The sequence below is a fragment of the Neodiprion lecontei genome, chromosome 1 (assembly GCF_021901455.1).
Source record: "Neodiprion lecontei isolate iyNeoLeco1 chromosome 1, iyNeoLeco1.1, whole genome shotgun sequence".
Taxonomy (NCBI): domain Eukaryota; kingdom Metazoa; phylum Arthropoda; class Insecta; order Hymenoptera; family Diprionidae; genus Neodiprion; species Neodiprion lecontei.
In genome coordinates this window covers 28,398,009-28,424,624 of record NC_060260.1, presented here as the reverse complement: position 1 = coordinate 28,424,624, position 26,616 = coordinate 28,398,009, and the positions used below count along the sequence as shown (strand labels likewise).

General features: G+C 43.1%; 1 protein-coding gene and 1 long non-coding RNA gene across 6 annotated transcripts in view; one reads left to right on the top strand and one right to left on the bottom strand.

The window, feature by feature from the left end:
• The window catches only part of LOC107223700 (protein downstream neighbor of son homolog), a 97,494-nt gene that overhangs the window by 5,366 nt on the left and 65,512 nt on the right, over window positions 1-26,616 (bottom strand). For 2 of the 5 annotated variants that reach the window (XM_046746869.1, XM_046746871.1), the window contains one exon: window positions 25,809-25,849. The exons of the other annotated variants lie outside the window; for them this stretch is intronic. In XM_046746869.1, the coding sequence (XP_046602825.1) occupies window positions 25,809-25,849 (41 nt within the window). The remainder of the gene's footprint in view (window positions 1-25,808; window positions 25,850-26,616) is intronic. 5 annotated transcript variants of the gene reach the window in all.
• LOC124292612 overlaps window positions 10,447-26,616 on the top strand; it is a 141,413-nt gene continuing 125,243 nt past the window's right edge. The window contains exons 1-3 of the long non-coding RNA XR_006902487.1: window positions 10,447-10,728; window positions 10,793-10,930; window positions 17,916-18,019. This is a non-coding gene — a long non-coding RNA (uncharacterized LOC124292612). The remainder of the gene's footprint in view (window positions 10,729-10,792; window positions 10,931-17,915; window positions 18,020-26,616) is intronic.

Below are 26,616 nucleotides of genomic sequence, written 5' to 3'. Positions count from 1 at the left end.
TCAACCATTCATTTTGACCCATCCATTTTGAATGTAAAACTTGCTTGATTTTGAAGTTTCCACTCGTTTTGACTACCATCTGTGCAGTTGAGCAAGGTTTGCAACATACATAGGTATACATGTGATTAATTCGTATTATCGTATGACCTTTTGTCGGTAGTTTTATGCTGGTAGAAGTAAAAAGTAAAAAAAAAAAGAAGGAATCTGTACTTCGAGAGAGAAGAAAAAAGTGGATAATAAATTACGTGTTATTTTGGTGCAACTGGATGGCAATAAATATCATGTCAGATCCGCTGAGAAGCTAGCTTAGTCGCTTTTCTTCCAGAAGAGCGAGTTCCACCCCACGTCGTAATACAGATATGGTTCACTTTGAGAGGCGCCCTTCAAGATACATATGTATATATATATATATATATCTAAAATATATATAAAGCCCGCCTGCATCTCGTTCCGTACTCGAAACTCCGCTTCTAATATTGAACCGCATGCATTATGCATTAGATGACCGCTTATGTTGCCTGTTTGACCATGTCTTTCGCGCTAGGAATATTCGCGTTATATTCCCCCAAGACTTTGCAATAATATCTATCTTTTTTCTTCTCTCTCTCTCTCTCTCTCCATTGCTTCATAGATATCAGTAAAAATGTATACCGTACGTTCGGTGCTTGTACTGACCGCGTTTCGAAAATTTTCGATTCAAATCGACGAATACTGTGCGTACAAGAAAACAACGCGACGCTTTCAGATTTCCACCTGTACAATGGCTCTGCGGGTTCTGTTTTTGTGGCGGCTAGTCAAGCGTTTGTTTTTGATCTGCCATTTGTCGAAACGGAACATTGTTCGGCCTACCCGCTAAAGGGCAAAGCCCTGCGGGGGCGTTTTTGTTCCTGTTGAATGGGAATATGTATACGTGCGCCAAACCGAACATAACCGCGGGGCTGCCACGGTAGATTTCCTCCCGTGTGGGAAAGACCCGCCTGTTGCGTCTCTCCATGCAGAATTGAAAAAATACCCAATTCCTTACCGCTACGTAGGTATAACCTGCGGGCCCAGCTGACATCCAGATATTACAAACGCATTTAACGAAATCAAGGAAAATAGTAGTGAAAAGTTAAATTTTTCAAGACAATTCCTTAAATTCCGCAGTTCGGTCTCTACTGAGAGAATTTAATTTCGCATTTTACCCATTCGTCGCGACAAATTATTCATAAAGTGATTTTCTTTCTTCACTGTTAAAAATTTTTCAATCCGTTACCGAATAACTGATAGATAATTTATGAAACGTTGATGTATACAAGTGTCAAGGTAGCATTATAAATTGAGGACTGAAGAGTAATTTCATTTTCTGTTATATTTTCTTTTCTTTTTTTTTTTTTTATATCTATTTTGTTCTTTCAACCGTCGCGCGGGGATTTCTAGTGGAAAACTGACAGAGTTTGCCCTTTAACCGGGCATATGGGAAGAGTGAGTCGAGGAGATGAGCGCAGTGTATTCTCCAACGGGTATTTGACTTTGAGATGAGCTGACATGGAAGGAAGGAAGAAAGGAAGGAAGGAAGGTTTCGGCCCGGTCGGATTCCTCCGAGCACCGCCTATATCATTTCCTATGGGGAGCTTGCGAACTCCGGGCGGAACCTTTCGCGGATTTATTGCTTCGAAATTCAACACACCTTGGAAAGCACCTTTAGCAACTGTTCAATATTGGATGCCTGCAGTTCGTCGTTCAAAGTCCAAAATCTTCTCTGCTCACGGTGGCAAAAGTCTACGTACATTATACATATCGCAAATTGAATTGGTCCTCGTATATATACGGAATAACCGACATTTCTACGAGAATTTGAATTATACGTCTGGAATTTCATGTAATGCATATTATTTCACTTCTGCGTCGTAATAAATCAACTTTACAACGTGACATTTGTAAGGGGTGCCGGTTTGATGCGAATTTATACTATATTTTACGGGTCCCCAGATCAAAACACTTACTTACCGTTTATGGTATTTACATCAGGTTCCATTAGCATACTGTGTGATTTGGATTTGCATATTATACGAATAATTAATAGGGAACGAGCGACAACCCTTTGCGAATTATTATCCCTTGCTGTGATTACTTTCCGTCCAGCTCCCGTTTCCGGTTGCTTCATTAAAAATATAAGGTCGAAACATAGACCGGGACGAGAAACCGAAGTGATCCTACGGAGTTGAAGTTTAGTGCTGAACAAAAATTATTTCTTCAGAACATTGGTGGCAGTCTTGATAAATTTTAGATACATAACATGGCGATTTTCAACCATGCTGATTACACCAATTAATCACTTTCTGCTATTACAAATGGTGCACTCCGTGAGGCGATTAAAATCTAATAGAATTTCAGTCGTTCCGTTTTGCATAAAATCCATACAACAGGTATACCTGTGACGTTGGTAAAAAGAAGCTCGAAGGTGGTACCGGCACCTGATTAGAAGCGGAATGACGCATTGGTAGCGGCTATTACGGCGTGAGTATTGCACGTGGCGTGACGGCGAAAAGAAATAATATCAAATCGTAGAACTACGCAGCTTGCAGGCGGCGCGGGTTAGGAAATCAGCTTACAACTCGGCTAAACTCTTTTAAAGGACAAATAAATATGCAAATTACATTTCGCAAACTTCAAATGCCATGCATCTTCGCCTTTACGAGCAGAAGAACAAAGTTTAGCGAACTTTTACACCGTCGTCGCAGGAGTGGTGAGGAGGCATGAGGCGTCGAGCCGAGCGTCCTGCAGGATTGGCGAAACGGGGAGGGATGCCGGATATATATGTATACAGGGAGGGAATTCTCTTAAATAATATAAAATTCAGGGGAACTTGATAAGCCGCAGCCGCTCAAACTTTTCACTCCCAGCTCCCATTTCTTATTATAATGAATGCATATCGGCTTAGCGTGCAGAACCCTTTTTGTGCGAAAGGCAGCGTGCTGCTTTTCGACGAAAAAGATTCTACCGTTCCCGAATCTTTCGAAGAAGGTCGTACCGTGCAAGATTCGAAAGAAATCGCGACTTTGCGAAGATATGGACTAATTTCGCTGTACGCGACAATTTTCACGGTCACATTGTCACCGCGTGGTTCCGAAATACCGCAGTTATTATTCAAGCTTGTGAAACTTGAAGAGGTCGGCGACCCCAATTCCGTATATACTCAGACGTTAATTAATACTCCTCGATAATGCGAAATAAGATTATCGGGTCGCCCGGATTTCCGTTCCGTTAATATACACTCCGCATGCGAAATTCTAATTCTCACGGCCAACGTATACCCTCCGTCTACGCTAGATTTCTCGGACCGACGCCCGGCGTCGCGACGCCTTAGGTGCGCGTCTGCCGCACACGCTGGAGATAATATACGTTTGTGGGGCGGCGTCGGCACCTCTCGCCACCCTGGTACAAGCATAATATAAGCTGTAACATTTCTAATATCGGCGATGTTCCCTCGGGTTGCAGGCAGCCAGGGTTTGTATGTCCACGGCCTTTGAAGCGCGTCGGTACGCCGGGCGTCGAGTGACGACGCGACGCCTGGGATGTCAGGGACAGATTGCGCGCGTCAAGCCACATGCCGCCAACTCTGGTTTGATTTCCACGGGAACAAGCCACGGCCCCCAGATATGACTGACAGCCTCTCCGCCGACACTCGACGCCCTTCCTGATGCCGACTCGTCGAATTTCCCACCTAGTTTCAGCAATTCGTTGTTCGACGAGTTGAATTTTAGCGAAAAAGAAAAAACGGACAAGTGCGAGTAGAATTCGCGCCCTGAGGGTTCCGTATAGCAATTTTTTATTTGATACTTAACTACAAAGTAACGATTTTATCGAGTTTTTCCTTTATTTGTGCTGTGAGACCTTGCTTATTGCCAAATTTTATAATTCTAAGTAAACGGGACGTACTCCATAGACTTTGATGAGTGAGTTTGCGAGTATCAAAATATGTGGCATAAATGGCCGTGTCTTTCGATTGCGTTGACTTAGAAGCTTGAATTTTTTACACCTCTAAGGGACCGTAGACCTTGGTATTTGACATTACTTTCAATTTGATACCTCTACCTGTCCCTGAGAAAAAGGGTTTTGACAGACGGACGGACGGACAACAAGGTGATCCTATAAGGGTTCCGTTTTTTCCTTTTGAGGTACGGAACCCTGAAAATGACGTCGATAGCACAGAAGGAATGAAAAACCGTGGAATCAGTTCTATGCGACGTTATTTACGGTTATCGATGTGTCGAAATGAAGAAATTGATAATCAGAATCTAGTAGTTTGAATTTATTATATGACTTCACGGAATCGATCGGAAAATTATTATAGATTGAAAATCTGTCTCAAACAGGTTTTTAGAACACTCGTTATTCCTTGTGTGCAGCTTTGCCTTTCAAACCTTTCTTTATTGTCTGATATTTTTGGATGAACAATTTTTCGACAAGACTATTACGGTCATTTTTTTACTATACAGGTACACACAGGTACACCGATTACTAATTTCTCTGCAATCATTTTTGTTAGTTACAGACTTCAAAATTTATTTGTTTAGTATCTTGGTCAAATATAGTGACATAGCTTTTGGGGCAATGAAAAATGCACGGGATATAAACCGTGTCATCTTGAAAATTTTTGACAGTCTACAGATTCACTGTAAGGGTATAACGCGAATATTGTATAAGTATATAGTCTGCAGATTAAAAAATATACATGTCCAGGTGGAAATAATATAAATTTGAGGAGTAAATTTATCGGGCGCCAGTTGAAATTATTCAAAAAGTTGGCGTCCGCGCCTAAAAACCAATACATCACTCGAGCTTTATTAATAGGGGCGGAGAGGGGGGTGAATTAAAAGCCGAAAGACAAATGGCTCCAGTCTCGCTAAATCTTTGCGAAAAACTTAGTAATTTAATAAGCAATTTCATGCAAATTTCAGGGCGTAACCGGTCGGCTAAGGGGACTCTTTTGGGGTGTTTGCACTGGAGGAAATTGGGCTTCGTCGCTATACATACACCTCTATCCGTCGAATCCATGGTTATTTCAGGGGCCAACGATCCGTCGAGAGGGTGTGCAGGACGAGGCGTCGGCCGCAGCCTTCGCGATGCGCGGTGAAGAACGCCATCGTTTCAAAATGCAATATCAACTGCATGAGGTACCGTATATACTTGGCAAATGACTTTAAGGATGTACGGGACGTACAGTCCGGAAAAAGAAGCGTCGAAACAAAAACTTGATCGAAAAATGCTTTAAGCAGCGTCAGTGAAGCTAATCTAGTTACGTCCAACCAAAAAGATTCCCGTGATCCAGGAAAACGTTTTAAAACATATTAAACTTAACCTGTAAACTCGCTTATCGTTTCGACTACATGAAACAAGTCATATTACCTATTTTACTATTTTTTCCCCAAATAATTCACATTACTTGCCCGATTCTGATGAGCAGTAGTTCATTTTATTAATGCATTATTTCTCCACAAGTCGTTCAAGGTAAATTGTTGAATTATTACGATAACGTGTTTCGTGAATCATAAATTATCACCTAAAAATTGTAACGATTATCATACCTGTTTTTTTTTTTTGCTTAATTACCAGTAACGAACTCAAGACGACAAGTATTTCAGACAATCTGTAGGGAATCATTGTAACGAATAAGACGAGCTACTATTTACTAGAATCGGAAGAAATGTAAGGATATTTTGTTGAAAAAATAATGGAACACTGGTAATTTTATGAGGTTGTTAATATTAAGGTGCACTGACAGTTGAAATCACTATGTTTAAATATTCCTTCAGGATCAAAGAACTTTTTTTTAAAAATCATATTCAACTTGTCTCGCTTCAGCTGCACCCTCCGGAGCGTTGATCGTCGCGACGTCCTTCCTGTTTCGACGAATTTTTCACTCGACTGTACAACCTTCGTGCCAACCTGTTGTCCAACCAAGCTGCAAGCGCAACTAAGGACGAATAACTTTCAGGACGATTTGAATTCTCCCGACGCCGACTGATTTCCAGACGTACGTCTTTACTTTCGCTCCTGTTTCTAGGCGACTCGTCATCCTTATATTTCGTGATCCAAATCCACCACATCGCCTCGAGACCGGAAGCCATTGGGCAGCCTCGGAAAGGGACGCCGCTCGGCTATAACGACCCACTTATCGCGGCTTTTCTCCCTTGGGCGGCGGCGAGGAAGGAATGATTTTTTCCTCGTCTCTTTTGAGCTTCTTTTTCAGCTTTTCCTGTAGCTCAGCGCCCCGCTGGGTTCCGATGTGACAATCACGTGCCGATCGACGGATCGGCGTCTCGACGCCCGGTCACTACGCGTCAATATAAATATTTATACACCCGAGAAGTCTGCCGACCCCAATCTCGCGTGCAGGCGCGGATAGGTGCATGGGGGTGATTTTCTTTTTTATCAAGGGATCAACCAAAGCCCACGCATCTCATTTATTTCCGTCCATATATATCTGCCGCGGTAATATTCCCTCCCATACGGTACGTGTCTCACTTCAGACGATTCAGTTGACGACGCTTTTCCTCCTCATCTCGATATTCCCCGGTTGTAATGCATTATGACTCCCAATCGAGCCGCCGAGATGCGGAGGGAATCCGTATTTTCACGAACTGTGGGAATCCAGCCACTCCACGACGGTAATTGGAAATCTATGGATATCGTCCGGACGTGATTCTCACGGTTCAGGGAACTCGAGATTCTTCAAACGAAATCTCAACCCTCGTATCGACGCTGTATATTAATCGAATTATATTAATTATCTTCACGCGATCCGATAGCTATAAAGTCGCCAGGCAACGCATATTGCGACGAATGAAGTAGTCGATTCAACTCGTCTACCACTTGCCTTCAACCTTATAAAATACAGTTGCAATTGTATGAAAATTCAATTCATTCAATTACCAAATTCTATTGAAGTATCGTTATTAAATTTCATAAATCTTCTAATTTAATCGTGATTGGAATATACGGCTATTAATTAATAATGATGCTCAAAAATTAATATACAAATATCATCGGTGTGTAGAAAAAAAACTATCGAGTCTAACCGATGTCGAATCGAAAATCTATGCAGAATAATAAGTTTGAACCATATCCATGTTATATTTTGAATTTCATGGTCATGCAGTTTTAAAAAATCTCCAGCCACGTACACAATTGTGCTTTCGCTATTTTTCTGCAACGTGACTAAAAGGATTACGGCATAATCTCCAAGTATGGCAACAATAGGAGAATGATCCCGTGTATCTTATACATGTACTGATGGATAGGCGGCTTATAAAACCTATAGGTACCCAATAGACGCATACCTATACCTAGGTTTATTCTTCCACCAGACGTAAATACGTGTGCACGGAGGGTGATGTGCCTGCATGGAAAGGATCGCGTTTATACAGCGACGTCGGGGATCGAAATTCGAGGCTTGATCTCCGGGGATCGTCGATCAATCCATCACCGAGCGGAGCATCAGCGATGCCCTGCAGACTGTGTCGCGGGTGTGTGATCTACTGGCGATATACTCGGCACACCGTTAGCATCATCGCCCTGGCAAGCCTTGTGACACGGTTGGAATATCTTAGGATTTCGGAGGTGAAAGACGCCACGTAGGTACGCTTGTATTACGCTGTATTATACCTGCGGCGAAGAGAATAAACGGAGGATTTCGGGTCTATCGCAGGGTTGGTAATCAGGAATAATTTCGTTAAACAATCGCATTTTTCCTCTTACATACACGCATAGCTGTGTCGCGGGGAGCGGCGCATTGAAATGCAATAATTTTAAAAGCGTTGCATAACGCTCTGCAAGCTCCATAAAACCGAGCTGAATCCCTCCCCCTTGCCCGAGAAGAAGAGCTGAGCAGTTACGCCTGTGTAACGCTTGGCCGGTTGGCGCGTTAAGTCCATCGTAATTCGTGGCCCGAGACTCTGCACAGGTCCATTAAACTTTACACCCGGTACCTCCGAGTCCTTACAAACCTTATAACGACGACTTAACGATTCGTATTTCGATAAAGCGCCGAGGATTAGGGAAGCGAGTCGGGCAGTTGGGATTCTCTTACCCGCCTGCGGAACACGGTTACATGCGATTAATCGTCATCGAGGAGGCGGACAAAACGCAGTGCGGTGGAGAAAACTGCGATTGATTGGGATGGGGATGTGAGAAGAGAGGAGGATTTTTCCAGGTTAAATCGAAATACATCTTCGTAAATGTAACAGCTTCCATCGCAAATTCTTAGTTCCGTAAACGGCGGTCTTGAATTGCTCCATAAATGCAGCAGCGTTTGCTTTGTGTCGTAAAGGATTCTTGCCGTTTTAGCATCATCGCACGGGATCTCGGGAAGGATATGCGGTATAAGCGTACGGTTGAATGCGAGTAAGTACATCGTACCGATGTATTACGTGAGTGTAACGTTGCGGTAGGTGTGTAAAGTACGCTTCGACTGCCGGCAAAGCACTGAAAGCGCCAGAGTGCCGTAAGAGGAGTGCGGTGGTAGCGCTTTACGGTAAAAGCCCTCTTTGAGGAATCCGTTTATTGGTTGCTAAACATCGATATATTGCCTCCTGCGGACGGACGATGGAAACCGACGAAACGGTACCAGCTCCTGCTTGCCTGCGGAACCTCCAACCGGGGAATTAGTGAGCTTTTAAAAGCGCAAAGCGTCGGAGCAAGGAATATTCCACGAAATGGTGAGTATGTACGTACGTAACGCGATACGGACTGCAGAATGCACCTACTCGGCAAAAGCACCGAGATGGTTTTCCTCTTCACTGACGTAAGCACAGCTTCGCTGTTTATTTGCCATGTATTCACCACATAATGCACGTCTCCGGATATGATTATTATCGTACAGTTATGATCCGTGCTTTCCAGGGTTGACGTTAATGCCCTAAAATCAATCACAAAATGAAATCGTTTTAAATTTGGCATTTCAATCTTTTTCATGTTTCGTCTTTCATTTTATCTTCTCAAGACGCGCGTCGTCGAGACACTTGACGGATGGACGTAAGAGAAGACCGGATAATACGCGACAGACATAATTTGCCTGCCGTGCGGATATTAAGTGACGCGATGGGCACTTGATGTATGCGCGGCTGAAATGCCCGTTATTTACGCACGTAATGAGCCAGCGTCATACCGCGGCGTCTCGAATGTTTGCAGCATGCAAATTAACGCCATATTCTATCCGCCTGGACACGCGTGACCTCTCTAACCTATGGCCTGCTCATGGTTCCTCGACTTTACGTGACGCGCGATATTTTTTCTCATCTTCAGACTCGCGGCTTCCGCGGTTATTGTAGTTTGTCGAACAACGGCACTATTATTACTGCCGCCTTTTGCTAAAGAGGCAGAAATGCTAACGACACAGTTAGAAACGAACGAACCATACCGTATTCGAGCTTCAGGATAACTATTGATGTGTTTTGAAAAAAAAGCATCTGCCTTCTCGACTAGTGATAGAAATAGGCGATACCGAATGAAATTTCAGGCTTTGTAACAGACAATCATCCGTTACAGGCGATAAGTAATGGCATCTAGATATTGCGACCTCACGTTGAGACACAAGAGCTTGCAGCAAACCTTGTTGAGCCATACAGAGTTCGTCCAGCGTCACATTCAGTTCTCATATTTTCCGCTCGCGTGGCAAAAACTTATGACTTGGCACTGTGGTGTCAAGCCACATGCGGACATGAAAACGTCGAGAAGCTGCAGGTAAGAGTTTATCTCCCGAAATATAGTGTAATGAAACAAAGACTAAATGTACACATGGGTATTGACTCTAGTGTGCTTCGTGGGCTTTGAAACCAAATTCAAAAGCGTCAGTGTTAAGTACACGAGTACAGTTTTGCGATTAGAGAGGAGCTTCCGCAGGTTTGAGAAGGCGCTTACGCTCTCCTGAGTCTGTTTAAAACGAGCTACGTTTGATCTTCCAAACCTTTAGAACTTGCACTCAAGACTTGCCTAATATTCGATTTATATTTAACAGATTCAAAGATCCGTGTTATTCTGTTCCGAGTCATCCAATTTCTCACATACGAATCGATGTTACAATCTCTATACACTTGTTATTTTTTTCCCCGATGCTCCGGTGCCGGATATCCACTTGCGGCAACTTTCAAGGTGATGGAAACTGCTTTTAAACATTATTAAAAATCCGAATGAAAGGGTGAAATTGTTTTGAAGAAACAAAATGAACCAGCGTTATTCGAAATGTGATTTGAGTGAATATGCAAAATACGGCGTGTCTTGTTTCAAACTAATAGATCAACCGATACGGTTTAAACTCGAGTGCGCCTGACAGCACGCAACCCAACTTTCATCCGTGCATGCGTGTTACTTGAAGTTAGAACCGAAGACTACGACGTGAAAATAGTCACGAGCGGCCGGCCGATCTTCAGATTGTTGTTTTCGTGTTACATTCGAGAACGGGATTGCGACACAAACGTGTGAGTGAGTCTCTTTTCGCTGGATTTCAGTACCTACTACGTATTATCGTGTTATGTAAGACTAGAATGACGATTTGCTCATAATCTGTGAAACGTCGACATCGTCGACGATATTCTTGCTTGACACGTGACAAACGCCAATCACAATGTGCAAAAATTTGGAGAATCCTCTTCACTGCCGTCAGCCATTACAGAAGAAGACTGACCAACAGATCTTGTTCAGAATTATTATTGTACTCGATGTGATAGAATCTGCGTTATTACAACAGTGAGTAAAAAGATGCTCTGTGAATTAACCCACAATGTTTGATCGATTTCTCTGTTTTTCACAGGAAGGAATAGACGCATCTGAAGTGTCGCCTATTTGAGAAAGAAGATTGGTGACGTCAGCCTCGTGATTCGGGCTTTTTCACGTCGCAGAATCGACACTCTGGATACAAAGCTGCGATGCGACGATTTCAACGCGATCGGTATTGTTTGCTTTATCTTTTTTGCATGGATATGATATTTTGCATGTTCCCCGCTCGTTCGAATTGTTGCAGCCGTATATAATTTGGTGCTGAATCGAAACTCTAGTCAATATGGTTTACATTAGTCTGTGAGTTTCTTATTGATTGGTTTAAAAAATTTGTCAGCCTGTTTTTGAATGATCGTTATAGCGAACTGCAGATTATCATGCACGCATTTTCAGTTTCACTTTTTTTACAAGTTAATCGAGTGTTTATAATTGATTTTACACTTGTTTCTCATTTCAACTTTTGCTTTTCTTCGCGTTGCAATAACTTGCGAAAAATTTATTGATTATTGCAATTCTTGTCCTCGGTTTGCTCTCTCTCTTTTTTTTTTTTTTACTTACCTCATACTTTGTCTCACGGCTTGTAAAACTGTTCCCCGTAGTACTTTTTTATAATTTTCGTTCCCTCGCGTGCATTAAGAAATGCTAAGTGTTCTCTTCCATTAAAAATCTCTTCTTTTTCCATTAGTCTTCGTTTCATAGGTGATGATTTAGTCTCGATTCATGATCAAATCGGTCAGATGTAAAAAATTAACGAAGAATATATATCATCGGGATGGGTATGTATATACACAGTACAGCTAAATTAACAATTCTCCGAAACAGGATTGAGCTCGTCACGGAATATTCAAAAATAAAGTTCCGTACACTCTGTACGCATACTTATATGATACATCACATACGGGGAAATTCATATGCGACTTGACCAACGTCAAACCCAGCTCCCGCTTCCACTTCTTTGCTAATTTCTTGATACATGAGACAAAATAAATACTAGATATAATTCTTCAGTTCTTGTTATCTCACACGATTACCGGGAGAACATTTTTTTAAATTTCATGGCGTTTTGCTATAGAATATTTTCATCTGATTATATTTTCTAAACATTAGATTCGATTATCAAAGTTAAAAAATTAAATTTTCCTTATTGAAATGCATTTTTGAATAAAATACTTAGAAAATGCGTACGCTCAGAACAATGGAACCGTGTCGCAAACTTGGGAAAATGAATTCCTGCATTTCAGAAACCATTTACGGCATTATCATCAAATAAAGGCACTTTTTTATTTTCTTGTTTCATAGAATGAAGGACATGTTAATCTCAAACGGCGCAATAAGAATTGGTAGTAATTGTCAAATATTATGAAAACTTATAATTGCCAAGTTCACAATTTAACATGGCGAGCGGGAGGGGGGATTTATTTTTCTGGTTGTCGTTATTAATTATTTTTATTCGTACTAACTGACCTGTGCCCTTTAGACAGATGAAAATAATGATTTTATAATTCATAATTAGTAAAATTCATGAATTTTCATTATCGGTATGCAATTGAAGTTCAGAGAAATTTTTTCTAGTAACATTGCCGAATCGGCAAACCTGTCTCTTTGCTGCGGATTATTATCGCGCATATAAGAAAATAATGAATGCCGGCCCAATTCCACAGGATGAATCGGCAGCGGCGTTTCTTTTTATCCGTTGATCCATTCCCTTTTTCTCTTTCCGTCGCCTTTTCTGCGCCGCGTATCCCTCGATCGAGGGAGGACGTCCCGGGGGTTGGTCTGGCCTCGGGTAGCTGGTCTGTGGGCAGCGTCCGGCAGTGATATATGTAACACAGTGTCCCGTCGGCTCAATTTCCGAGAGAAAAGCGAACACCGGAACGCCATTGGTCGGGAGAACCTCGGAGCTTGGCCAACCCCAGGCGTCCCTGATAACGACGCCGAGGGACCGCCCCCGCAAGATGCTACCCCTCGACAGACGCTCGGCGTCGTTCCGGTGCCTCCGCCGTGTCCGCGAGGGAATTTCAGAGGGCCGATAATTCGGCTGTTTAATCGCCATTGGTCCAGGGGAGGAAGATGCAGGAATGGAATAGAATCGGTGATGAATGATTTTTTTTTTCCTCAGAATTTCGCTATCGAGGTTGAGCACCGACATGCACACGTGGCTTTCGAAAAAACGTAAAAAGACGGTATGTGTGTATACGGTGTATGTATATATATATAACTATATTATAGAATGGGCTACGAACGGAGGGCTTTAATCTTCTGCGAGGCAAGGAAATGTAAATGTCTCTTTTTGCCGGGTGTAATCGAAGAAAGTACCTGCAGCACCCACTCGAACTCACTCTGCAATGCACCTACAGGGACACACACCTGAGCTCGGAATTTCTTCGAGTTTTTGCTAGCTTGATTTCAAAGTCTAATTCAAACGAGTTCTCCGTACGATAACATTATCGAGAAAGGAGAAGAAGAAGAGCATAAGAAAAAATGAGGAGATACCTTCGTCGTTTATAATGTAGTCGTAAAGCAGCCGAGATGCAGTCTGGTCGTTGGGTCTTTACGTAGTTTTATTACTTCACGTACGACACTTTGACGCGACGCGAAGCTCTGCTAATTAAATAAACGCCAAAGAGACTATAATAATTCTACTACGCAAACGATAAAACAAATTACCTAACAATTTTTCCACTATCGCGCGGTAGTCGCATTGAATCGGCCATCGGTAATTGCATCCCGCTATGGAGCCAGCAGTCGCTAGTAGACGAGATGAAAGCCCCTGATAAGACCATTCTTCGTAGCAATTTAGGGTGCAGGCGGCAGCGTGATCGTGTAAACGCGTGACGCGTACAACAATAGTCCCAAGATACTTCTTGCATTTACGCACTCGCCGGGCCTAAACCTGATCGTGTGGTACAGAATCTCGAGTAAACGTGAGGTGTAGGGGAGGTGTCTCGATCTGATGTCCTTTCAGTCAGAACGAGCAAGGCTTTTCGTTTGACTATAAACGTTTGCGGAATCGTTTCTATTCAAGAATTCTCACGGCATTCCCTACTGCAAATGTTGATGCGTCAAATCATAAAATGTTTTGAAAGAGTTGAGCATGTAATTTATCACATGATTTATCTCGTACATTCGATAAAATATATAATAAATCGCATAATAAATTACGAAAGCCCGAATCATCAGATACACTAGATCAAAATTCATATAGTTTACGATATAGTTGATGATATGATTTTTGATCCAGTATACCCGATGATCCGTGCTTTCGTAATTTATTTTGTGATTTCTTATGTATTTGATCGAATTTACAAAATGAATCATGTAACAAATTACACGTCGAATTCTTTCAAAACATTACATGATCTGACACATGAAGATTTTAAGTATGGTTAACTCGAAAATTAATTTCACCATACCACAGCGAAGTTCGCCTGCACGCAGTGACGGATCCGAGGAATGAGTCAGAAGTTTCATTGTCGTATGTTACAGTCATGATTTTGCTTTTATTAAGTATCCCGCAAACTTGACGGTCCTCAATCACTCATACTCGCTGATCCGAGCTTACTATGTATATGCGAATGCCTAATGTGTTCGTCGTGATCTCAGCTCCAATGGATTCCGGAAACTGAGGTCTTGATTGGGTCATTTGACGCGGATCAAGAAACAAGTTCTGGCGTAAAGGGCGTAGTAGTAGGGTGAGAGAGTGTTTGAGAAGGTGGAACGTGCGACAGGTGCTTAATTAAGGGCTTCCATCGCCCTCGCGAAGCGCACACGCCATGAGTCGGGGAATTCACCGGGCCGTGTCTGGTCTCTTGTCGACGTGGTTAGGCGTCGTATAAAGCTTATAAAGCTTATAAAGCTTATTAGCCGCAAAGGGTCCTGCTTAGGAGGGCTATTATTGAATTATGATTGGTTTTATGGTTCGACTGCAGTCAGGTGGGCGGTTTAAAGTACCGAATGCCGATGAATTGGCTCTTTATTCTTCCGCGCGCGATGGAAACCCGGAAATGACGGGAACAGGCTTCTAAAAGGATCCTAATTTTAAGGATTGCATTCTTCACCCAATTAAGGTCTGGGAGCTTATATGGATGTTTCGAATGAGATTTGAAAAAGTCGGCTTTCTTGGTTTGTTTCTTATTCTTTCGTTTTATTCATTTTTATGATATTCATCCATACCTGGTGGATATATACATAATCCATATTCATGGATTTGTTGCGACATGTCGATTCCTTGATGTTCAAGTACTGCGGATGAAGCAATTGATTTTCAAGACTTTGATATTTTTAAAATCGTGAGGCACAAGGTAGTGGAAATGGTACTGATCACGCTGTTACGTTACATCGATACGCAGTTGCAAAATTATCTGAAACATTGTTTAAAATTTGTTTGAAATTCTCGTTCCTCCAGGTTTTCCAACGATTGTTGTACACTCAGAGTTTCGATACATTACGAATAGAATCCAAATCTTCAATTGCTGTCGGTCATAAAACGAGCGATGAATCAAAAATGCAATAAATCGAATTTAAATCATTTCTTCCTGACAATAGTAATCAGTGTACGCTTGAGTTAGTAGACTTGGAAGTATTCTTCTTAAATGTAACTGTAAATACGAAATTAATTCAATTTCACCGAGTACGATAATCCAATTTTGATACAGCAACGAGTAACTCGACGAATCTTGTTATTGTTATCCGTAATGCTGCTAATATATCAATGTGGTGAATTTCGAGCAACTGATTTTCAAGATACCCTGCATCGCGTAAAACTGGATAAAATTAGTCTAGCAGCGTTAGGTGATGAAAGCGTGTTTGAAAATCGTGTAGAAAATTGACATTTTGTACGAGTTTTTGTTCCGATAAATAGAATTCATTTTCTCTCACTTTACGATCTTTACGATTTTTCACGAAGATGATTTTTGCCGATTTATCGGGCTTTTCACTGATTCAAATAATACGGATATTTGGCGTAGGTGTATATTTAACGATACTGCGACCAGCACGGTTTGGAAACGTGATTAGCATTGGATTTAATGATTAATTACCGTTGATTAATGCGAGGATGCGGAACGTCTGGCTGGTCGATGATTCGCCTCTCGGTTCACCAGGCTGCTGTATTCCACGTACGGTAGAGTTGCTGCCCACCTACGCACATCCCGACCAAAATCGTGTCTGCCTCGCGTACTCGTTCATTACGTCATAGAGCGCCGATTCCGCAATCGTGGAAGCCAATCAAGCCTCCGCCGGACGTCGCGCGTCGCGGATGATCTACAGATCTATCCGTGATTCGTACCGCGTCTGTTTATTTATAATCTATTGTCGAGGTAATTGATGACGACGGCGATCGTTGCCCGAACAATTACGAGCTCGAAGGTAACTCGCGTCGTGCTTATATCGGCCTAATTCGACCGGATCTGACCCCAGCCGCGAACATCACGGGTCATTGATTACGCGGTTATCAGTAGTCTGGGCCCTCGATTGTTAATCAATTTATGCTGGCCGTAAATTCCCCGAAAACTGGCTGCTGTATAACCAAAGACTTAGGGTCGGGTTCATTAGGTTTGAGTAAAGAATTTTGCGAGATTAAGAAACCGCGAGGCGTGGATTACGTACGTAGGAGGAGAAAAAAAAGGCAGAGAAAGACAAGTTTTGCAATTCTTATCTTTGCAGACAAACACTTGCGGGTTTGCAAATTACGCATGAGAAGCCGCAGCACGCGTTACAATTGTTACGAAAATTTGCCGCGCTTCTGTCCCGCTGTAATTGCAACTCGTTAGGACCTCGGTTGCGTGCCTCTGTCTTCAGCGGTGCCGTAACGAGCCTGAGATAATTGAATAATTGCATTGTTACACCTGTCGAGGCGCCGTTTTTCCAGATCAGAGTGCGTGGCAAATTTTTTAATGTTCCCCTTACGGAGAATCGGGGATACGTCACTGCTAATCCCGCTTTCACTCAATGTAGATTGTTGTATTCGGATTTATCGCCGATCTGAAGGATACGTAATATATACGTACCTATATATATATATAGATATATATTTATTATACGCGCTTCTGATTCCTCGCTGGGACCCGAAAACACGAAAGTGTAATAAAGTAAACAGGAAAAGAATAGCGGCACGATCCATGGACTGACATTTATTGGTTGCTGTATTTTTTCCTTACTATACGTTATATACTGTCGCCAGCATTTCTGAACGTCGAAGCGTTTGATCAGAATTATATCAGTACAGATCTATACATTTGTCATTATTATAATGCCAAACGTTGCTTATCCTGCGCAAGGAGAGACCTAGAAGCTCTCTTATAAAAAAGTTCTAATTTCATCGTGGCTTGCACATCGGTAGGTATTTTGACATTTCATTGACCCTAATTCGTCTGTATTCGTGTAGGATAGAAGACCTCAACGATTGAGATCGTATCAATTTAATTTCACCTTAAGAAAATGAAGCTGCTCATTTTCATACAGCTTTCCTTTGTTTCTCAACGAATTGAAATTAATTTCAAAAAATCTGAACGCCAATCTTTCATTTTACGTATTGTTTCTAATGAATAAATCTCTTCAAGTTTCCCTGCTTTTTGGAGTCGGTTCGTTACATCCTGTTTCTCTGGAATCTCGCGTAGTCAAGGCCGAATGAAGAACGTAGGGGAAAACGCTAATCGGGCTCTTATAATGGATTGAGCATCCGTCTAATACTCAAATCGATTTTCACCGCAATATATATATATATTAACATGCGCATTGATCCTCCGCCGAAGAGTTGGGTGAATTCAATTTCGCATAAATAAGCCGTAAGTCTCGTGACTCGTCCTGTTTCTTTACTTATTTATTGGCATTTAGGACAATTAGAAGTTGGCATGAACGAACTGTACATGCCAAGGGTGAGGGGGGGACATTAATCAGAGTATCAGAAGAGAAGGGAAAAAGAAATAAAGAAAGAAAGGTAAAAGGCTGATCTCGGAAGACAACTACGATTGAGTTACGTTGATTTTATTCCCCCCTCCAGGTTTCAGCTATTTTATTTTCCTTCCTTCTGTCTTAGTCCCGCGTGCCTGACTCGAACGGGATTAACTCTGGTGCGGTTTTTAAGTAGGCAATTTCCTAATTCGCTAGCCTCAATTCCTGATTTATTACGATTCAACATGTTATTCAATCTCCTTCAGATTTATGGACTGGGCCAGCCTTCGCTATCCGCCCTGCAGCCTCCGTGCAACCTCTACCGATCGTCATTCGTCTCGATACTCTTAATGGGCTTCAGATCTGCCTGGTGAGTTTGAAATTTGCAATATTTTGCTTCATAGCACAGGTATCAACCACGACACAGTTTTTCTCCGACTACTTTCTCCATTTTCCTGTATAATATACACGTCACTATGTTTCTGACTCAATTTAACTTTCGCTGTTTGGTTTGTGAATGATCTAGTGTATGATTTAGTTCTAGGCAAGTTTTTTACTGAACGGAACAAAAAACAATTAGTCCTCAATCGCTGTACCTACAATTTTAAGCATTCGAGACAGCCTTTCTTGTGTAACTCTACTCTCGCTATCTCGGTATCTTCCTTTCGAGGCAAGAGCAACAAATCAGTCCCGCTAATAGCGACGCTCGTTGAGTGAGGTGTCTCCGAGCGATGTCCTTTTTTGCGATGTCTGGAATTGACTGTCCTGGATCTCTGTGTCGCTATTTGCAGACTCCGCTCTGAAACAGCTTACCTTCGATATAAAACAGAGTCAGGACCATTACTGGGAATAGTAAACTTGTTCGAGTTTCATGCGATTGCTCTGCCAAAGTTATTTAGAAACATTCACAAAGTGAGACCTAGAATTTTGTACTTGAATTTTGAATTTTGTGTTGTTGTTTGACACTCACATTCCATCGGCCCCGAAATCAAAGTTCCAACTTCATAATTAGCGTATTCTACGATTTTGCGAAAAACAAAAAAAAAAAAAATACTACAACGATACAGTCATTTTTAGAATTCGTGGAAATTACAGTGAAACTTTTGATCGTATATCGTTTCGAATCGATGGAGATAAAAAACGATGGAATACTTGAAAAAGCTGTCGAGATATGTTCGAGCATCCATTAAAAACGCCCATGAGCCGTCAGCAATTCTGTGCGAAAAATTTTCACCGTTTTTATCACGTGCGGTGACATTCATCATTTAACTGGACCTCGGCGAGAGGGAGAAGAGACAGAGTGTGCAGGGTGGAAAGCGCGACCAACAGCGCGACGCCCGGCGTCGAGGCAGGCCAAATTAGCGCGACAATAAATTCTTATTAAAATAGGGAGAGCCCCTGCAGTCGCAGACAGTGAATGGCGGGCATCGCGTGCTGCGGTGTTTAGCGAGGCACGGACGAGTGGTTAGGTGGTTGGTCGGAGGACGAACGTCACGCGTCATGAACCCCGCCGTTTCGTAGCTACCTTTGGTGCCCCCGTCGGAGCTGCAACTTTGCGCAGGAAAGCTCCACGGGCCGTTGGGCGCGGCCCCGTTTTCCCGTCATGCCCCGGGCGCCGATTCCCTCTCGCCCATCAATCATTGCGACAAACTGCGAGAAGGAGAGCGGAATCTGCCGCAGACGTGAATCACTGTCCGACCACCGCAAACTCCTTGTGTTAACCGAGTTACGAGACAACAGCCCCCTTTTTACGTCGCCTCGCCTCGTTCTCGAGCAAAGCTCGTGTGTCTGACGGATTTTCACGAGCTTCCGATGATCGTCGGGTCGACCGGAGCTCGACTGCAGGTTACACCCTGGAGCATCTGTTGCGCAATTAGGTAGGTATCCTTACTCGGGAAAGTTGGAAAACCGGTATCGCGTCTAGTTTTATCCAACGCTTCGATGCCGTACCGAGCGACTCTGCGAGGTGGCACAATTAGGTTTTTTGGATTATGCTGTTAAGTGAAGCAATTGAAGAGATTCACGTTTGTAAAACTCGATAATCAATATAACGTCTCGTGAAACGAGTACTTAAATTTCTGTCCGTTTTTATTTGTCATATTCATCAATCTCTCGTAGAAATTGGTGTTCTTCAATAAGCTTCTCGTATCGCGAATTTTTTTTTCCTACATAAAATTTTGGAATCATTTCACAGCTGTACTGTAGGTATGTATCTCTTCGCGACTATACAAATATCAAATTAACTGAGTTACTTACAGCAGATAGTGTATCCATAAATATAAATTTTCAGTTGAAAAATGTTTGAACATTTACGCGAATGCAATCTCAGAAATAATTTTGTCATTAAATTTTGACAGTTTATTATGCATGAAATTTTTTTTTTTATTACACCCTTTTTTTCTGCAGACAAGTGCCCCAATTCGACACTAATTTTTCTGATTGCGAGAAAGCGTGTGCAAGAGCTCTTTGGAGAACACCATGTTTTGACGATATGTTATAGCCGAATCAATCACCTGCATGAGAACTTACCGAATATGATCAATTTAAGCAGACTACCTGATTGTTTTATGAAGCCTGATCGATGCTTTAAACTTGATGTCAATAAAGAAAGTTTGGTCTTTCACTGACGTGTCTCCTTAGGGCTCCAATAATTAAAGAAGTAAGATAAAAAGAGTGATAAGAACCGTGCGCGAGTCACAATGGGTGTCGCATTATTCCGACAATCGCGACTCGGGGTTCGCCGCGAAGGGTGCGGAGGCGTCGGGTTGAACCTTGCCAAGTGCACAACTTCTGTGTAATTGAATTATACGCCGTCACGGAAGGTTACTTCCGTACCGTTGAGCGTGTACAAATTTTACGCCAGCAAAAACAAACGGCTGGGTCGGTTTGTTTTTTCACTGATCATGATTCGCTCAGCTGCGCGAGAACAGCGGAGCTCAAAATCGAGATCAAAATGGTGTACGGTGGGCTCGAAAATTTAGATTAGAAATTCGTACGTACGTCACGGACCTTGTTACATCTGTCGATGTTGTCGTTGAACGTGAACGGTATGCATCTGGGCTGACAAAGTCCTCTGCAGTAATAATTATACTATACTAATAAACGATTTCGTATTTATATACTCTGTGACACATATGTAAACAGCTCTCAATTTCGTCGAGTGAAACGTTACTCTTTCGGAGTGAAAATCCTCTCCGACAGGAGTGCAGAGATTTCGCGTATGAAAATTTTTGTAAAATTCTCCAAGTATCTAAAACTTTTTTTCTTAAATTTTGTTAGGTTTCCGCTAAAAATAATTTGTATACCTAGAACCGATAAAATCTGCAGGATTCGTTCCAATGCGAAATTCACCCTGCATGTTACACGGCCAATTCCCCTGGGTTTTGGCCTCCGAGCGAAAAAATGTGGCAACATCCCTCGGCGAGGATCGTCTCCTTGCCGCGGGGCGCGCCATCGGAGGAGAATCAGTGTCGACGCAAGCTGGTAGGGGGTGTCAAGGTGCAGGGTCGAAGGTCGTCGGTATCAGTAATGGCGGCCCAAGGGACGGCACTCGAGCCGGGAGTCTGGAGGGTCGTCGAGGCCGGTCCAGACCGAGGCGAACACTTGTTAGCACCTCCTGACGCTTACATGCCCGCCCCCGCGTTTCCCGGCGCTAATTGTGTGTCCTCTATGGCGCTGCCCGGAGTCCGAGCTGCCACGACGACATTACATCCCTCGACGCGTCCTCCGGAGAAGCGAATGCGTCGGGGCTCGTTAGTAGCCGCGGAGGTTTACCCGATTCCCGATTCCCGGTTCCCGGTTCCCCGGCTCTTCGTGTCCGCGTAGGAGTTCGGCGGCGTCGCGTGTCGGAAGACTGTAGCCGTCACAGTGACCATTATATCGAAGGGGTGGATCGCGATAAGGAGAGAATTCACGTAAACGGGCGGCGGGGGCGGCAATCTTGGTCTCGGCTAGCTGGCCATTTCACGTTTCCTTCCTGTACCCCCTTTCGTCCCGCCGGCTACTCCCTAAATGATTAATTACCGGCCTATAAGTTGCATGCAAGGTGGAGCCGCGGGCATGCTGGCCCGGAATGGCCGACTTAAAATAAGCTCATTGCTAAAACGGATATTCCGTGCTGGAAAATACGTTCCGTTCGTACCTCGTCCGCCGCGCCGCTCTATTACACATATACCGAGTTTTCTCTCTCTCTGTCTCTCCCTCTCTCACTCTTTCACTGTACGCAGAGGTTTTCGCCGCTTCGCTGTATTATATATTATACCGCACCCTGCGTTCAAACGCGGTTGGCGATGATCGACTTTTCATTGGTCCTGAAGCTGATTATTCTTGCCCCGATGGAATTTATTCTCCCGATCCGAGGTATTTATTTCCACTGGCGAATCCGACGCCATTTTTCTCCACCCCGCGGTCATCCGTCGCTTTGTGTTGCTCGGATTTTTTCGGAAGCTTGCGCAAGCTTCTCTAAGGGGAGAGAATACCCGCCGCAGTAGCTTACATTCCGCTTCGGATTCGCCATTTTCTTTCAAATATCGTTGTTTTTTGTCTTCTTTTTCATCTTCTTTCTTCTCCTTTCATTTTTCGACCGGTCGACGAATTATCAGCTTCCGGCCTGTCGAAAGAAGGGATTAATGTCGAATGCCAATTTATACATATAGCCTCACGCACCAGCAGCGAGGGGGCGAATTTACGATGTGTGTTAAAAACCGCGGATCTTGCGATACGGTGGAAACTACTATATCGGGAGTAAGAAAATCCCTGTGGTTGGAGCATATAGCCAAGGGATGAAAATCGGGGAAAATCAAGGCGCGTTTTCCGAATCATTCGACGTGCTCGCCGCTCGCCTCTCAGAAGTGGAATACATTAATTAAAGTCCCCGGTGTGGTTCCCGGTTCCCGGTTCCTGGTTCCTGTCGGAGGGAGACGGGGACGGGAGTCGTGAGAACGCAGTGATTAAAGCGAACCTTTGAGCCCGCCAAGTATCGCGGCCTTGCGCTTAATAACGGTCTGCAGAGGCGGAGGGAGAGAGAGAGAGAGAGAGAGAGGAAAGAGGGTGCGAGGGAGAAAGCGACCCGGTTCGTAACCTCTCCACTTCTCCTCTTATTTTATAAATCAAAACAGATTAGAGCGGTTTTCATTCGAGGGGGCCTTGCTATGCAAATGTCGAAGATCCAGGCCTCGGCGGACGGGCCGACGCGAATACCCATCTCCAAACCTCGACAAACATTTACCAATCCCAAAAGAAAATATAGTATTCCCTTACACCGACCCTGGTCCGAACCGTCGAGGCGATTGCCTTTTCCTCATAGTTACAAAAAAGTTCAGTCATTCCGGCGCGGGGGTAAAAGGTAGACGGATCAAAAAATAAAAAAGTCACAATATCGAATGTCGAACCACGAAAAACCTGTTTTATTGAATTTAAAAATGTATAAAGTCTAAATATACAAGATAAGTCTAAACGTAGAGAGTTAAGTATTGAATAATATAATGTATATAAGCCAGAAGGGCGGGGGGGGGGGGGGGGGGGATATAGAAAAATAAGACAGTTGAATGTCGAATCATCTAACATTTGAAAATCTATTCTACAATTGTTTCAAAACGTAGAAAGCCGGAATTTAGAAAATTCAAAATGTGGAAAGGTAAAGCACAGAAAACCAAAAGTTAGAATCAGAGTTCTAATGATTTCACGTTTTAACTTTCTATGACTTTAACCTTTCTCCATTTTGAAATTCCATGAAACAGATCCGAAGAATAAAGAGCTTATTTACCATTATCAAACGTATATTTGAATATGGTGAGATAAATGTTTTGTTATTATTGTCAAATTTTAATCGAGCCAAATAATAATCGATATAAATTTGTTAATTGTTGACAAATCATATTTAGCTCAATTAAAATTTGATAATAATATCGAAACGTTTATCTCACCATATCCAAGTATACATTTGTTAACAGTACAAAAATTCTCTTCTCAGTGGGTCGTTCCATTTTTGAAAAAATTCAGTACTGTTTTCTTTTTATTCTCTGATCTTCCAACATTTTCATCACGACGGGGATCGCAGTTAAGAATCGATCGCCGATCCTCAACTGCATCCAGAATCTCACTCTCCTCAGCTTCCCGCAATACATAACGATTAGGTTGTGTAGATTAATCTCGGGATTTTTTTTTTTTTTTTTAAATAACGTTGCGTCAGCTGTACGAAGCAGGCATGCTGCAATCAAGAAGGGGCGTGCAGCGATGGCCAACGCGGTTATGGCTATCCCCGTTTTTCGGGGTGCCCCGTGTGCGCTGGGTAGTTATACCTATACACTCTGTATATGTTTTGAATGCAAACAAAGCTCTGTTTATATACTCGATCTGCCTCGTCAAAGGAACCCCTCAAATTTCAACCGCGGTCCTGTTTGCAGGGATTAGGGCTAATAGTATCTCACTTCGTTTTCTGTACTACAGCCAAGTGTTACTGTTGCGGATTTTCATCCCTCTGGGCTTGTTTTGTGTTGCAACAACTCGCGGACGCCGAAAAAGACGATTGGAATGTAAAAACGACCGAACCGATCACCGAGTGCGGCTCGAAAAGGGAAACAAAAAGATTGCAGCTATCCAATTTTCACCTTTTTCTGCAATTTTGTTTTTTCGTTTCGATCCAATTTGCGAGTAAAATTCAAGCGATCATTTTATGAGTACGAATGATCTGATTGTGAGAATATGTACGCGAGGTTTGCCGTTTTGACGCACTTCAGGTGGGAAGCGCGGTTAATTGAAAAGGTCATTAGCTGGTCGCTTGTAACAGAGTCGATCGTTATCGTTTTTACACTCGTGTTTCGCGATTTCCGAATTGTCACGATTAGTAATTACCGGTTAGATACCGTCTCGCGTGCTTTCCATAATCATTTCAATTTTCAACAGCCAGACCCTCGCTTGTGATCATTATTTTACAATCGCAAACTTATACCTTTTACAAAATTCAAGTCAGGAACTTTACTGTAACGATGCAATCTCATTAAAAATCGGCATTTCACAACATCAGGTCCCTCTGAGATTCGTTCAACGATAGCGAAGCCAAACATGACATTCATATTTCAAAACTCATCGTCAACTCGTTTAAACTGATCATTCTACGGTTGCAAGATGATGTGTTTTTGAACAATGTTTCGTTACGGTAACGTCGATAATTTCAACCTCGTTACCCTTTTCACTCGCTTTTCATATTCTAACGATTATCATCCTCAAATTATTATCCAATTTTTTGCTATCGAGTGCGACTCGATTAACTTTTGCACTCGCATAAATATGGACGCACCTCGAGAGCTGGTCCGACAAAACGCAAGTCTGCCGGTGGCTTCGGTAAGACCCGATGGCTTCCGGATTTTTGGCTGTAGTCCAGCGACATCCTCAACGTCGGGTCGTCTTAATCCTCGTATATCTTAGCCGCACGGCGGGACTCGCGACCTGCTTCGTGCTCGAGGTTTTTAGGACGCACGCATATAAATTCCGCTCTCTGATCCGATCCAGCGGCTCATGCACCGATCCCCTTCCCCCCGTAGCCAAGGCGCAGATTTATGGACTTATAGATTCTTCCGCTTCCTGGTTTTCCCGTTTTTCGTGTTTCGGTTTCGTTTTGTCTGTTTTTGTTTCGTGCGATACTCTTCCTCCCCCCGGCAACCCTCCGGCGTATAAGTTATGCGGCCATGCAGAGGTCTTTCTGGCCAACATAAATTTGTCACTTTACTTCAGCTCCCGTTTCCTCCATCCTTTCCTCTCTTCGCCGTCGTCGATTCTTGATCGCCCGCTTCTTCTCTCTGGCCCGAGTCCAGTGAAAGGATTGCATTTTCCTGATTAAACTTGTACGCAACCTCGGTTATTTTTTCCCGAAATCGCATTCGTGGCGAAAAACGATCGATATGTAATCTGCGACGATACGGGAAGAAAGAGGTGAATATTTTCGCGGATTTTGGTGACACTGGATGAATTTGCGGGTTTGTCGCCGGGTGTTGGTGTACCAGAACCGGAGGATATCATCCCTTTATACTTCTTCCTGCTGCAGGTTTGCAGAACGCCCCAACCGCGCGACTGCGGGGAGCTTATAAATATTCAATGCCCACGCGGCTAAGATAAACTAATTAAAACTTAGATGTCGGTAGTCACTTTAGATTTTTACTTACACAAGAAGCATTTCAACGTGCGACTGCTCCCCTGGAGAAGCCTGTAAAAAAAAAAGGAAGATAAAAAGTAAACTCCGCTACACGGGGCGCCGCGAATTCGAACGGATTCAAAGCAAATCCAAAGAAAGCTTTACTCTGTACTTCTCATTAAGAAAACCACTGCCTTGAGTTTCTTTTATTCTCCATCTTTCGTCGCCGCCTTCCTCCCCCCTTTAACATCGGCTATTCCGACAAATGGATCCACCCCCATCCCTCTTACAAATCCCGCTCGTTTCGACTTCGCGATGTAATTAACCGCCTCACTTGAGAGGGAAAAGATTTTTTTTTCCAAAACTGTAACGTCTTCGCCCGCAATATATCTTGTGCTTGCGAAAAAAAAAAAAAAAAAAAAATTGAGGCGGATGTATAATTTTGCGTCGCAACCTGAACACTTGTTTGCGAGGAGAAGATTTCGAAGGCTTCGAAAACCGCGGTGCAGGACGCGTACGTGTATCCACCCGCAAAGCCGCCTTTCTTTTCCATTTCGTATTTTAATTCGGTGTTTGTGTTTCTTTCCGGGGCGGCAACCTCCGTCTCCTCGTCTGGCAAACCTTATTTTTTGCCCCCAGCAGGCTTACTTAAGATATTAAAGGGGGCTCCCTGGCTCGCAGCTCGAGTCGCTGTGTAGTTTCGTCCTGACGCAGCGCGGACGCGTCGCTTATACAGGAGCCTTCGCTGTTTTTCAGGGGAGTTTATTTAATTTGTAAGCGGATTTTTGCACTAATCAACGGATCTGAGAAGGAAACCTGAAGCTCGAGCGTCGAACGGC